This window comes from Leptosomus discolor, chromosome 5, assembly GCF_034619465.1.
Source record: "Leptosomus discolor isolate bLepDis1 chromosome 5, bLepDis1.hap2, whole genome shotgun sequence".
NCBI classification, from domain to species: domain Eukaryota; kingdom Metazoa; phylum Chordata; class Aves; order Leptosomiformes; family Leptosomidae; genus Leptosomus; species Leptosomus discolor.
The window spans coordinates 21224391-21237141 of record NC_141395.1 but is presented as its reverse complement, the minus strand read 5'-3'; the positions used below and the strand labels follow the sequence as shown (position 1 = coordinate 21237141).

Here is a 12751-nt window from a genome sequence, read left to right as displayed (position 1 = left end):
TTAATCCTAGTTATTGTTGAACAGGCTTTTTACTACTGTCTTCTAAATCTAGTATGTTATAAAACTGATAGTAGCAAAGGTTTGGGGCAAGAGGTATTGACAAATAAAAGGAAAGAAGACTTTTATCTGAGATTCACGTACAGCATGAGTAAAAAAAAAAAGAAGTCACTTGTTTTAGCATTAAAACAAGTGTTTTAAAATATACGCAACTCATTCCATTCACGGTTTCAAACAGACATAAATTTCAGCTATTTATTCATTTTCACAAGTGAAAAAGCTCTTCACAAAGATGTTATTCACAGACATTACAATCATTTATTTGGGCTTCTGCATGACATTTATAACTTTACTGGGAGACACTGTCATTTTTATGCTTTAAAAAAGTTTTGAACATCAGAATAAAAATTCCTTTGCATTTGCAGGCTTGAAGACTATTGTGGGAGCCCTAATTCAGTCTGTGAAGAAGCTCTCGGATGTTATGATCCTCACTGTGTTTTGCCTGAGTGTATTTGCACTAATAGGGCTGCAGCTGTTCATGGGCAACTTGAGGAATAAATGCCTGCAGTGGCCTCCAGACAATTTTACTTTGGAAACAAATATTACTTCCCAGCTAAACAGCTCCATAGGTGAAAATGGTACATTGGTTAATTCAACAGTGACTCCATTTGACTGGAAGGGGTACATTGAAGATGAAAGTAAGTAGTGTCAGCAGAATTGTTATTGAAGTGATTTCTGGCTGACCCAGTTCTTAGAAATAAGGAGGGGAAGGGATGATGCACTTATTTAAGAGAGAGCAGAAGTGTTTTCACTCTCTCATAGATCTGCTCCAAAGGCTGGCATAGAAGAGGGAACAAGGAACATGGTCCCTCTGCTTGATACAAGTCCTTTTCTCAGCTCCCTCTGCCAAATCCACATCTCCCCTGAGACAGAAAGAGGTCCAAAGCAGTTCTTAAAACTACTTAATAGTCTTAAAGATTTTCCATTCCAATACTCCAAAGCAAGAGGCTTGCAGAGCAACAAACTGCTATGTCATTTTTGACAGATGTCAGAGACTTCTGACATTCAGGGACATTCAGTATTTTCACTATCTATCCATTCTTGTGCTTCACTACCCTTATTATTAGAAAGGGTGGGGTTTTAACATCTAACAAATTTTTCTGGTGCAATTTAAGCTCATTGTTCTTACCAACTTCACCACATGCATGAAAACCAAATGAGTCCCTATCATTGATCGCTGTCTCTGAAGTATTTAGAGATTATTCTTATGTTGCCATGCCTTGTCCTCTCCTCTTTCAGTCTTCTTTTTGTATGCAAAGCAACCCAGATCATTACCCTTTTTCTTCTACAATTTATTTTCTAGATCTTGATCTCTCATCTGGATCTTTTCTTGTTTGTAAACATCCTTCTTAAAGTGCTGTACCCACATCTAGGTATTTCTCCTCCACGTGAGGCATATTAAGTAGAGAAGAAGGATTATGGGGTAGCATAGTAACTTATACTTCTCTTTTGTATATCCTAGGCTAGGGCTTGCCATTGTTTACAACAGTAACATGGTTAAATCCTGTTCAGTTTGTGGTCTACCTGCTTCTGAATTTTACAGATTTTTACCTCATTGAGTTTACCTCATTTGCACAGTTCATAGCTCTGGACCAAACAGCACCCTATTTTTTCAGACCATCTCTTCAACTGCCCTGGATCTTTTAAATTGTAATTGTTTCCTCGAACTCAGCACCATCCTTACAATTTGCAAATTTTGATAAGCATTCTTCCATCATGCAGATTAGTTAAAACTTTAAATAGCAGCAATCTCAGACAAACCTCTTTAGAAGTTGTTTTGATGCATCTTTCCATTTTGATTAATTTCCCAAAGTATGATTTTCCAACTGCTTTTACTGATACAGAGCAGTCTGGCAAACTGAGAAAAAAGAAATGCATTTCAGTACAGTTAGATGTGAGGTTACAAACCTAAGCTCCCTATCCTAAAAATCAGCACTGCACAATTCATGTTGGAACAGGTTCATGTGCATAAAGGCTGTAGCTGATGGCATACATTCTCATTAACAGTGAAAGTTACATTTGGAGAAAAATAAGAACTAAAAGGAAGAGAGGGGAAAGAAAAGGGAAAGGGAAAACTGACTACAGTGACCATCTGTGAAGAAAAGTGGTGGGGTCCCCAGGTGAGTCTCCTCCCCTGGGTATCCTTTCCAGTGCAGTGGTGATCACTCTGCAATACTTTTCCCATAGCAACCATATGTTTTTCATTAGCATCTCCTCAAACTCCCTATGGGTTGTTCCTGCTTACAGTGCTATTAGCACTAATTGGAACACACTTTGATCAGTCTGGTTGGCTTTTAAGCTCACATATGTGTGTTATTAGGTCACCTAATACAAACTTAAAGCAAGGAGCAGGAAAAAGGGGGAAAAGAGGGATGACCAGAGACAACTGCTTCCCATGAGTACCTGCTGCAATGATAACACGTTTGCAGGAGTAACGTCATGAGAATAAAAGCAACACAAAAACCAGCATGAGAAAAAGGGAAAATAGTGGCAGAGGGTCTCTGGAAAACACTGGCACAGCAGCTTATGTGAAATGTTGCAGAGCTGCAACTGAAAGGTAGGATATAGAAATGCAATGGGAAAGCCCTTTGCAATAGAAAGGCCAAGGCACCTAAGGCTCTGTGGGGCAGCCAGGACTCTGACAAATTAAGGCTAAAACTCTGCAGCCAAAAAGCTAAATAGTATGCTGTTCACGCAAATAAATTATTGACCAGGAAGGCAGTATTACCCCTGTTTGCAGTACTGCAGTTGCTACTGGAATACTGTATAAAGTTCAGTTCAGATAGAATGTTGAAAAATTGGAGGATATTCAGAAAAGAATGATTAAAGTTTTGGAAAACATGCTTTATACCAAGATAGACCAGGAGCTCAAGCTACTTAGCATATCAAAGAGGAGGTTTAAGGGATGATTTGATCACAGTTGAGGAAAACCTCATGGGGAAGAGAAATTTCATCATAGACATATCTTTGATCTAGCACGAAATGATATAACAGGTTCAGTAGCTGCAAGTCAAAGCCAGACAAATTTCGAATAGAAGTAAGACAGCATCTAACTGATCACACAGCTGGTCAATGACTATGATGGATTTCCATCTGTACGTGTTAAATCCAGATACAATTTTTTATGAAGCTCACTTTACTTGAACATGTGATTTCATGGAGATCCCACGCCACAGGCTATAACAAAGTCTAAGCAAAGTCTCCTAATGAAGACCTAGACTTCAAGTCAAACATCATTTCCTGTCTCTTTAACAAAGAATCTATAAACTCCAGCTCTGATTTAATTTGATTTAAAGAAGACCTGAAGCCCCCTAAAAAACAAAGGTGAATTGAATTAGTCACAGAAAGTACTTTATAGAATGACTGCTTGAACCTTTGGTATATTTACACAGGATTTCATATGTATTATGACATTTATAATGAAATTATGAATCTTACGTGAAGTTAATAAGCTTGTCCTTGCTTACCAGCAGTTTTAAAGAGAAAAATTATCTTCTCACAGCTTCCTGCTCTCTTTTTACAGGTGGGCAGACAGGATACAGAAATGAATTCTTGAACCAGCTGTGTCACAGGGCAGTAAGAAGGGACTTAGGTGGAGATCAGAGCAGTGCAATGGCATTGTCTATAGTAGGAATTATAAAAGTTTTTATGCCAGTAGTTGTGTATACTATGCAAAAAAAAACATGTAAGCCCTAGTTTTGCCACTGAGCTCATTTTTGGAAACACTATTTAGAGACTTTATGTAAGCACTCCTGGCATTAGTGAGTCAAGCACTTTTTTTTTTTTTTTCTTTTGTCTTCTTCCAAGATAGCAAATTTGATAAACTTAATACTAGATAAGTCTAAGTTTATCTTGACAAGCTTGCCATAAGCAATTTTTTTGTGGGATATAACATCTCTCAATCTGTTTTGTAAAATAACAATTATTCTCAGTCATTACCCTAGGTTTACTCAAACTGTAAATTCCCTTGAAGTGTAGTGCTCACCTACCAGGGATTTTTTTCCTATTTCCCAATCAAATAAAGGGGAGCCAAACACGTACCTCTGATGTAGTGAGGGACTTTTCATGTTACTTTGGTAAAATACAATTCAGAATTTTGCATCTACTTAGGGACACATGCTTATACCACTCAGCTTGTGATGTTCCTATCGTGACAGTATTTTGAACATTTGTCACGGTTGTATCAGTGCTCTTAGAGAAAGCCTGCATGGCTGTTATTTCCTGTGGAGCTGGCAAGTATAGCATGCTTACAGGGCACATCTTGTCTGAACACATAACTTGAACAGAGACCCTATTTTAGCAGTTCAGCTCAGCTGATGCAGTACTGATCATGACTGACTGCTCCGTGTAAACTATATCAGATCAGGTTTGCGTTCTTCCCAAGCAGCTGTTATGTTCCAGCATGTTTTAATCATGATTAGCTGACATAATGCAGAATAAGATTTGCTTCATGAGGGTCAGCATCACATCAGCTAACTTTACAGCTGTGTTTCAGCACAGTGCAGTTCTGCAATGCATACCAGCCCAGAATGACAGCGGCCACACACAGGGTTGCGCTGTGCACTTTGCACAGTACAGAAGGCTGTGCACTGTAAGACACAAGTGTATCATCAGGCACTGAAACAGAGTCCTTCACAGCATGTCAGAACAAGATCTACACACAGCTTAAAACCAAACTTTTCCAAATGGTGAATTTCGGTCACAGGGTGGAGCAATGCAGCTGGCCAGGGTACCATGTCTCTCCTGCAGCAAATCAATGTGCTGAGCCAGTAGCTTGTGACACCTCCTCAGACTCAGAATTCATTAGCTTCTGCAGTAACCCTGCTTGGGCAGCACAGACACAGTCAAGTTTAAACGCAGCTGTTCCGGTAGCATTTCAAATGAGATCATTTTAAGTGAATCTAACAGGCCAGTTCAATGGAAAAGAAATCCAATGAGGGGTTTAAATCTTCTCGGGGAGCAAAAAAGGTACCACCTTAACCCAAAGCTTCTGTGCTTCAGAAGTACTGGAAGCTGGGGAGGCGCTCAGGGGAGTATCCCCATGTCCCTGCCCTGTCCTTACAGACATCCTGAGGCAATGCTTTGGTCTCCGTCAGAAATGGGATTCTGGGCTACGTGGTCTGGCGCTGCAGAAATTGTATCCTTAAGCCTGTGACCAAATGGGAGATTGTTACTACAGGAAGAAGATCCTCCTGTGGTAATTCTTCCAAAATTTAGGGCTTAGCAACTGTAGGCATCTGCTTTGAGGCAAAAAAGAAAAGCACTTCTCAAGGATATAGTCAAAGTGAGTCTTAATAAGCACAATGTTTTGCGCATCACCTCTTTATTCTTCTAATAATAGACTGGTCAATGTCTTTGTTGTTTAAACTATCTAAAATGTCCTCTAAAAACAGGTTTACTATACAGATTATGGGATGGTTTGCTACAGGGCAATTTCATGGAACTTACTTAATTTTTCTTTCCTAAGGTGATAAATAATTTCATTATATACTTCTAAAATCCTACCTACACAAGTCAGTGACTGTTGTAGTTATTCTGTCCAAGTTGAATTTAGATGTATACCAGGGCTTTCATACTAATACCAGGGTTAATTGCAGTGTGTAGGCACCCATAACATTGCTGAAAAAATAACACTGCTTTTAAAAAAATGCATCTGAGATCATCTTAGCACTTTTAGAACAGGACTATTTATTTCATAGAGCTGTAAGAAAACTTAGATATTCAGCATCTAATAATGTTCTAAAAATTATTTTCTAAACAGGTCACTTCTATTTTCTGGAAGGGCAAAATGATGCTCTACTTTGTGGAAATAGTTCTGATGCTGGGTAAGACCAAATTTCATCCTATTATTGCACTGTGTACAAATTAGATCCATGTTCTTTAGATGGGCAGTTGGAGGGGGTCTGTATTTTGAGTGACCACTTTCTTTCACATAAGAAATACTAGGATCTTACACTGGACTGACATTTTGGGATCCTGGTTAGAGCTCAGTGGGTTGGTTAGATGAGCTTAGTTTTTGCATGAATGTACCAGTAATTCGGTATTAGTGTAGCTCCTGCCTGGATGAGAAGCAACAGACACAGCAGCTGGAAAACATGTTATTTTGCGCTTCCAGCTGCTCATATGAGTACTAACAGGCTTAGACAGTAGAAAACACTGACATTGACATTAACATTACAACAGTAATAATTAAAGAAATTATTTGGAATATTATGTTTTAGAAGCTTAGATTAAACTTTTGATACTAATTTTTGATGCTTCATTTTTCTAGCATACTTTAAAATAATTTTCTTTCAAAAATCACAAGACCTATTTTTTCTAGTCTGATTAACTAAAGAAAAATCCTCTTTCTAATCCAAATCTTCTCCTGGACATTTCGGGTGATAATATTAAAATAACTCTGTAAGGTAACACCCTGTTTCTCTTTGTAGGCAGTGCCCAGAAGGATATACCTGCGTGAAAGCTGGTAGAAACCCCAATTATGGCTACACAAGTTTTGACACCTTCAGCTGGGCTTTTTTGTCACTATTTCGCTTGATGACTCAAGACTTCTGGGAAAACCTTTATCAATTGGTGAGAATTTTTTAATGCAAAATACACTAAATATGTTTGTACGAATATTGCAAGAGGCCTAAAATCAATTTTCTCATATTACCTTAATTTTAACAATATGAAAGACAGAACTTTTGTTAACCTGTTCTTGCTTACAAATATATTCTCATTTCCAGACACTGCGTGCTGCTGGGAAAACATACATGATATTTTTCGTTCTGGTGATTTTTCTGGGTTCTTTCTACCTGATCAACTTGATCCTGGCTGTGGTTGCTATGGCCTACGAAGAACAGAATCAAGCAACCATGGAAGAAGCAGAACAGAAAGAGGCAGAATTTCAACAGATGCTGGAACAACTGAAGAAGCAACAGGAAGCAGCTCAGGTATAATTTATAGTGTAATACTGCAGAAGTGTATGGAAGTAATTTTACTACAGATATTCATCTTCTGCTTTCTGAATTTGGAATTATAAAACACCCTGTTGGGCTTTCAAAAACAGATCTAGCTCAGAGATTTTCTATTCTGCATTAAAGATGTACAGTGAATGACCCAGCCATAATCAAGAAGGAATATTCAAAACTAGGTACATATTATTAATTATGTTTTTCTTAGTCTAATGTAATTAAACAGTCTGTTAAACTTGTACATGTTAGACTTTTACTCATGAAAGATGGAAGAAGGCTATGACCAATACGTATCTTGAGTCGACTGAGTAACAAAAATAGGAGAAAATTAGGGACAGAATATCCTTTGGAAAATGTTAAGATCCAGGGCATTTGGACTAGAAATTCTGTAGAAATAAATTTAAAAAAAAAAAAAAAAAAAAAAGAAAAAAAGATGTAATGGTTTACTCAGTGACACAAATTCATTTTGCAATATGGCAGGCAGCAGCGGTGGCAGCAGCAGCAGTAACAGCATCTGCGGAGTCCAGGGAGCCCAGTGCTGGTGGAGAAGGAGGAGGGGTCTCAGAAAGCTCCTCAGAGGCATCAAAATTGAGCTCAAAAAGTGCAAAGGAGAGGAGAAATAGAAGGAAAAAAAGAAAACAGAAAGAACAGTCTGGAGGAGAGGAAAAAGATGAAGATGAATTTCACAAGTCTGAATCAGAAGACAGCATCAGAAGGAAAGGTTTCAGATTATCTATTGAAGGCAATAGACTGACATATGAAAAGAAATATTCTTCTCCACATCAGGTATTGCATATAGTTATTTTTAGTAGAAGCATACATTTAAAGCATCATAGGCTGTTACAAAACTACTCTAGTCTTCCTGGTAATATGACCCTACTGCCTAAAGAGTGGAAACACTGAGAGTTTCATTAAAGTTTATTATTGTTGCTAGTGCTTGAGAGAAAGTACTGTAGCTCCTAGATTGTCTTGTAAAAAACCACAGAGAATTAAGTGTAACCTTATATCTCTATTTGTGTAATAGGATTGTTTAAAAATCGTATTAAAATATTCTCTGATTGATTATATGGGGTTTTTCTAGAGTGATTATATATTATCTAGACTTATTAAAATGCTACGTATTTTTCCATCGTGATAGCCTCATATTTTCCTCCCACACCAATGTTTGGAGGTTGGTTCAATATGTGCAGGATGCTGCATACATGAAAGAATATGCATGTATAGACTCCCTTTTTTTCATGATGGGCGTTGTGCAATGGTCTTGAAGGACTAGCTGTGCAACTAGTCTACTCAGCAACTCTGACATTAGGAGAAAGGAGTGTTTCTCAAAATTGGTTTTGTCTTAAGAATCCACAAACAGTGGTATTTCTATCTGCAAAATATATACATAATGAAATACACAGAAAAATTTCACAGCAGCATTTAGCTTCTGGGAAAAAATGTTGCTCTCATTTAAGAAGAAAAACCCCTATGCTAGCCTAATAGCAATGCTAAGTTTGAAGGTTTCAGCTAATAATCACAGTTTTATTCGCCTACAGTCTTTGCTGAGCATTCGCGGCTCCCTGTTTTCCCCACGGCGCAACAGCAGAACAAGTCTTTTCAGCTTCAGAGGTCGAGCAAAGGACATAGGATCAGAAAATGACTTTGCTGATGATGAGCACAGCACCTTTGAAGACAATGATAGCAGAAGAGATTCTCTCTTTGTGCCACGCAGACACGGTGAACGGCGCAACAGTAACATTAGTCAGGCCAGTAGGTCATCCAGGATGCTGGCAGTGTTTCCAGTGAATGGGAAGATGCACAGTACTGTGGATTGCAATGGGGTGGTTTCCCTGGTTGGTGGACCATCAGTTCCTACATCGCCTGTTGGACAGCTTCTGCCAGAGGTGATAATAGATAAACCAGCTACTGATGACAATGTAAGAAAGTTTTAAATAGCTTAGGCATCGTGGCCTTTTCTTACTGCACCAGCCAGTGTTTTCTACAGAATGGAACCCTTGGCAATGCTTCCTGGTTGGTGAAGCTGTGAATGCTCCTGCATCTTGTAAAATCTTTAATAAATAAAACAGCTAAGATGGGTTTGCAACCTAAGCATTTATCTACAAATATTCTCATAACTAACAAATGCAATTTGCGGTTTCCAAGTAATAAAATATTAACTTAACATTCATGAAAGCACTATGCTTTACTGTATTTCTGTGCTATACTTTTGCTGATCTAAAGGTCCATCTGGCTATGGTCTGCAAAATCATAGTTACTATACAATTGAAAATAGTATACACAAATGTTATCATATAACTTCAGTAAATATGATGCTGCTATTACCACTCTATCAAAATTAGCATCATTTGTTAATTTTGATAACATTCCTCCTTATCAGCCCTGTAAAAATGTAAGGGCGTTGTGAACTCTTTTTTGACAATTATTTCTCATTCTTACGTGTTTTCCATCCATTGCTAGTGGAGTTCTGTAGTATAGATAACAAATAGTTCATTGGAAGATCACATTTCAATACACACTTCCAAAAATACAAATGTCTGTGTGGACATTTGCACAGCAGATATTGCTGTCATTTTCTAACCATATATAAGGTAAGAGAAGATGTCTCAAAGAAATTTCTTGCTTAGTTCTAAGTTGCCTACTCACATTACTAAAAAATACTAGCATGAGGAAGCATGAGGAAGTCAGACTTTTCTTACTTTCTACAGTTTGCCTAAGGGAAAAAACCTATTATATTACAAAACCTAGACTATTCTGGCAGCAGGAGCAAAGAAAAAAATTACAGTTTGCAAAAATTTTATACAATATTTTTTAACTCAATGCTTTTCCATTTGTTTAAATAATTTTTCATAGCTTGAAGGAAAGAAATGCAAAAGTTAAGTAAACAAACTCTCTCTCAGTCTTGAAGAGTAACTATTGCCTCACCTTTTTTGAATTATTTAAAAGATACTAAAAAGTAATAAAAGGCTGACATGATAAAAACGGAAGTGCACGAAGCACGTATTCAAGCTAAGACATTAATAACAGGGTTCTATATAGTATTTGTTTATCTTATTTCTCCAACATGGTCTCACCTGTTATTGTTCTCTGTATAGGGCACCACTACAGAAACAGAAATGAGGAAGAGAATATCAAGCTCTTTTCACGTTTCTGTGGACTTCTTGGAAGATCCGGCTTTAAGGGAAAGAGCCATGAGTATTGCTAGCATCCTCACAAACACTGTGGAAGGTGTGTGCTATGCATAGCTTAATATTTAATACCTGTTTTTCAATGGACTTCTGAAAATTTGAGTTTAAACTTAAAAACCGATTTAAAATAGCTTCATTAATAGATACCATCTCACATACTGACACATGTTTATCAGTAAACTCAAAGCTCTTTATTCATTAAGGTTATTACATAAGTAAACATTAAAGTTATTACGTAAGTAAGCACTTCTATCTCATTGTTTTGCCACCATCTACCTCATGTGGCCATCAAAACTACAGAGTTATGTTTGATGGACATAATTGAGTGAATGCTTACATATATAATTAAAAATACATTATTGGACACAAAAATGCCACTGAACATTTTTCAAATATATGCAACCATTGTTAAAATAGATACATATTTTGAGAAGTTATATTTATTCAGTTAAAGAAGTACCACTTAAAGAGGTTCTAGGTGCTAAAAAAATTTTTTCCTTGAACAAGGAATGAAAATTGTACTGAAAATTTTTACCTAAACAGCACAAATTTCAAAATAAAAACATTTACATAACGGAACAGTAAGTGGGAGGAACAGGCTGAAGTGTAATCAAGGAACAATTAAATACATAATACAAGTCTGCATAAATCGATACTGATAGGCGTAGTGTTTGGAAAACAAAGACTTTGTGCTTGATAGATAAGCTCTGAACAAAATAATCACATTTGACAGCAATTTTTAAAGACCTTCTTGAAAAGTCCTTGTCAGTGGAGCATGGGACTCTTAATCCCAGGGTCGTGGGTTCATGCCCCACGTCAAGCAAGCAGCTGCTTAGTTGGTGGCAGGGGTTAAACTACAACAGTCCTGTAAAAAATGGCTTATAGGAGGTTAATTGGTACCAGTACAGATTGACAACTTGACTGGTACAATTCATATTGGATTAGGGAATGTTAGAGCAATCACGTAGTTACCTGTATGAACTCTTTTTTCCCACAGAACTTGAAGAATCAAGACAGAAATGCCCACCATGTTGGTATAAATTTGCAAATATTTTCTTGATCTGGGACTGCAGTCCGCATTGGTTAAAAGTAAAACATATTGTCAACTTAGTGGTAATGGACCCATTTGTTGACCTGGCTATTACAATTTGCATTGTTTTAAATACACTCTTTATGGCTATGGAACATTATCCAATGACTGATGAATTCAATAACGTACTGTCAGTTGGAAATCTGGTAAGTCTGTTAGTTTTACATGTTCATGACTTGCAAGGAACTATGTCTGAAATAACTGAAAGGAGTTTTAACAGGTTGTTGTGGGGTTTTTTATTCATTAGAAAGCAGATTTATTGGACATTTATTAGCCTCCAGATATGACTATCAGAACTTTTTTTTTTTCTTTGAAATTTCACTGTCAACCCTGGCTCATGTAACTTAGGATACTGTAAAATCAATATACTGCAGTGTTCTGCAAAGCCAAATTAAAAATTAAAAAAATGGCACCAATGCCATTAAGTAAAGTCCATCTTAAACAGAGGTTGATTTATCTTAACTACTAAACCAGGAAATGCATGACTTCCATGAAAAAGACACTATGCAAATAAACATTGTTACTTTTGCAATCAATACAATGCAAATCTTTAAATTATGAATGTGTTTTTACTTGCTGTGTTTCCTGAGCACAGGTTTACAATAGCTACAACAGCCACTCAAAAGCATTTCTAGAATTTTCTTCTGTAAAAGACTTTTTATGTGGATATGTGGATTGTTTTCTTTATATGTTTTATGTAAAACTATGAAAAATATCCTGCAGTACTTTTTCCTCTTGTAGCTTTTATATTTTTTATCATCAGATTATTAGTAAGATATCTTTTCCTCATATTGTCATCTATATTTTCTCCCTTCTACTTCAAAAAGATAAATTATTAAAAAATTCAGGAGTTAATTTTTTGTAGCTCCAGTGCTTTTGAACTGACAGGTTTGATCACGTAGAAGTATCTGTGGCTGCAGTCCTACTTTGTCTCTTATTTTAAGAATTCATTTTTTATAATTGGATTTTTAAGAATCCTTGTTTTATAATGAGGAAAAAATCTCAGATCATGTAATTAACTACAGGATTTAGAAGGGAGAACTAATAGATAAATGCACAGCTGGTTTTAATATACTTAAAATAAGGGAAACTCTGAATATGTTTCCTAGTAAAATGCAAAACCTTATACTGTAGCATTTTATAGGTTGTTTTCCAACCAAGAAAATGACATGTAAATCTGAGTGTACATCTGACTACAAAGACAGTGTGAAAGAACCTGGCTATAAGCACCACACTCTTCCAGTCTTAGGCTTCCTGACATAAACCCTTCCGCAATATAGAAGCTCTCAGGGTTTGCCTGCTCCAGTAGTCACACTTTAAAACTCCTTGAGAACTGCACCATCCTGATCATTAGGAACCTCAGTCAGCGTTTCAAACTGTATTTATTCATTCCTATCTCTTCCTCAGTGGTTCTAATCCTGTAGCTTAAAAAGCAGTAACTGTTCCCTCTCCTGTGTTTG

The 12751-nt window shown here is 36.9% G+C and overlaps 1 protein-coding gene across 1 annotated transcript in view; it reads left to right on the top strand.

Annotated features, from left to right (window-relative positions):
* LOC104350171 (sodium channel protein type 1 subunit alpha) overlaps positions 1 to 12751 on the top strand; it is a 70448-nt gene that overhangs the window by 15770 nt on the left and 41927 nt on the right. Inside the window, exons 6-13 of the mRNA XM_086465647.1 lie at positions 423 to 695; positions 5819 to 5882; positions 6489 to 6630; positions 6786 to 6992; positions 7494 to 7799; positions 8552 to 8932; positions 10109 to 10241; positions 11199 to 11437. Coding sequence (XP_086321773.1) covers positions 423 to 695; positions 5819 to 5882; positions 6489 to 6630; positions 6786 to 6992; positions 7494 to 7799; positions 8552 to 8932; positions 10109 to 10241; positions 11199 to 11437 — 1745 coding nt within the window. The remainder of the gene's footprint in view (positions 1 to 422; positions 696 to 5818; positions 5883 to 6488; positions 6631 to 6785; positions 6993 to 7493; positions 7800 to 8551; positions 8933 to 10108; positions 10242 to 11198; positions 11438 to 12751) is intronic.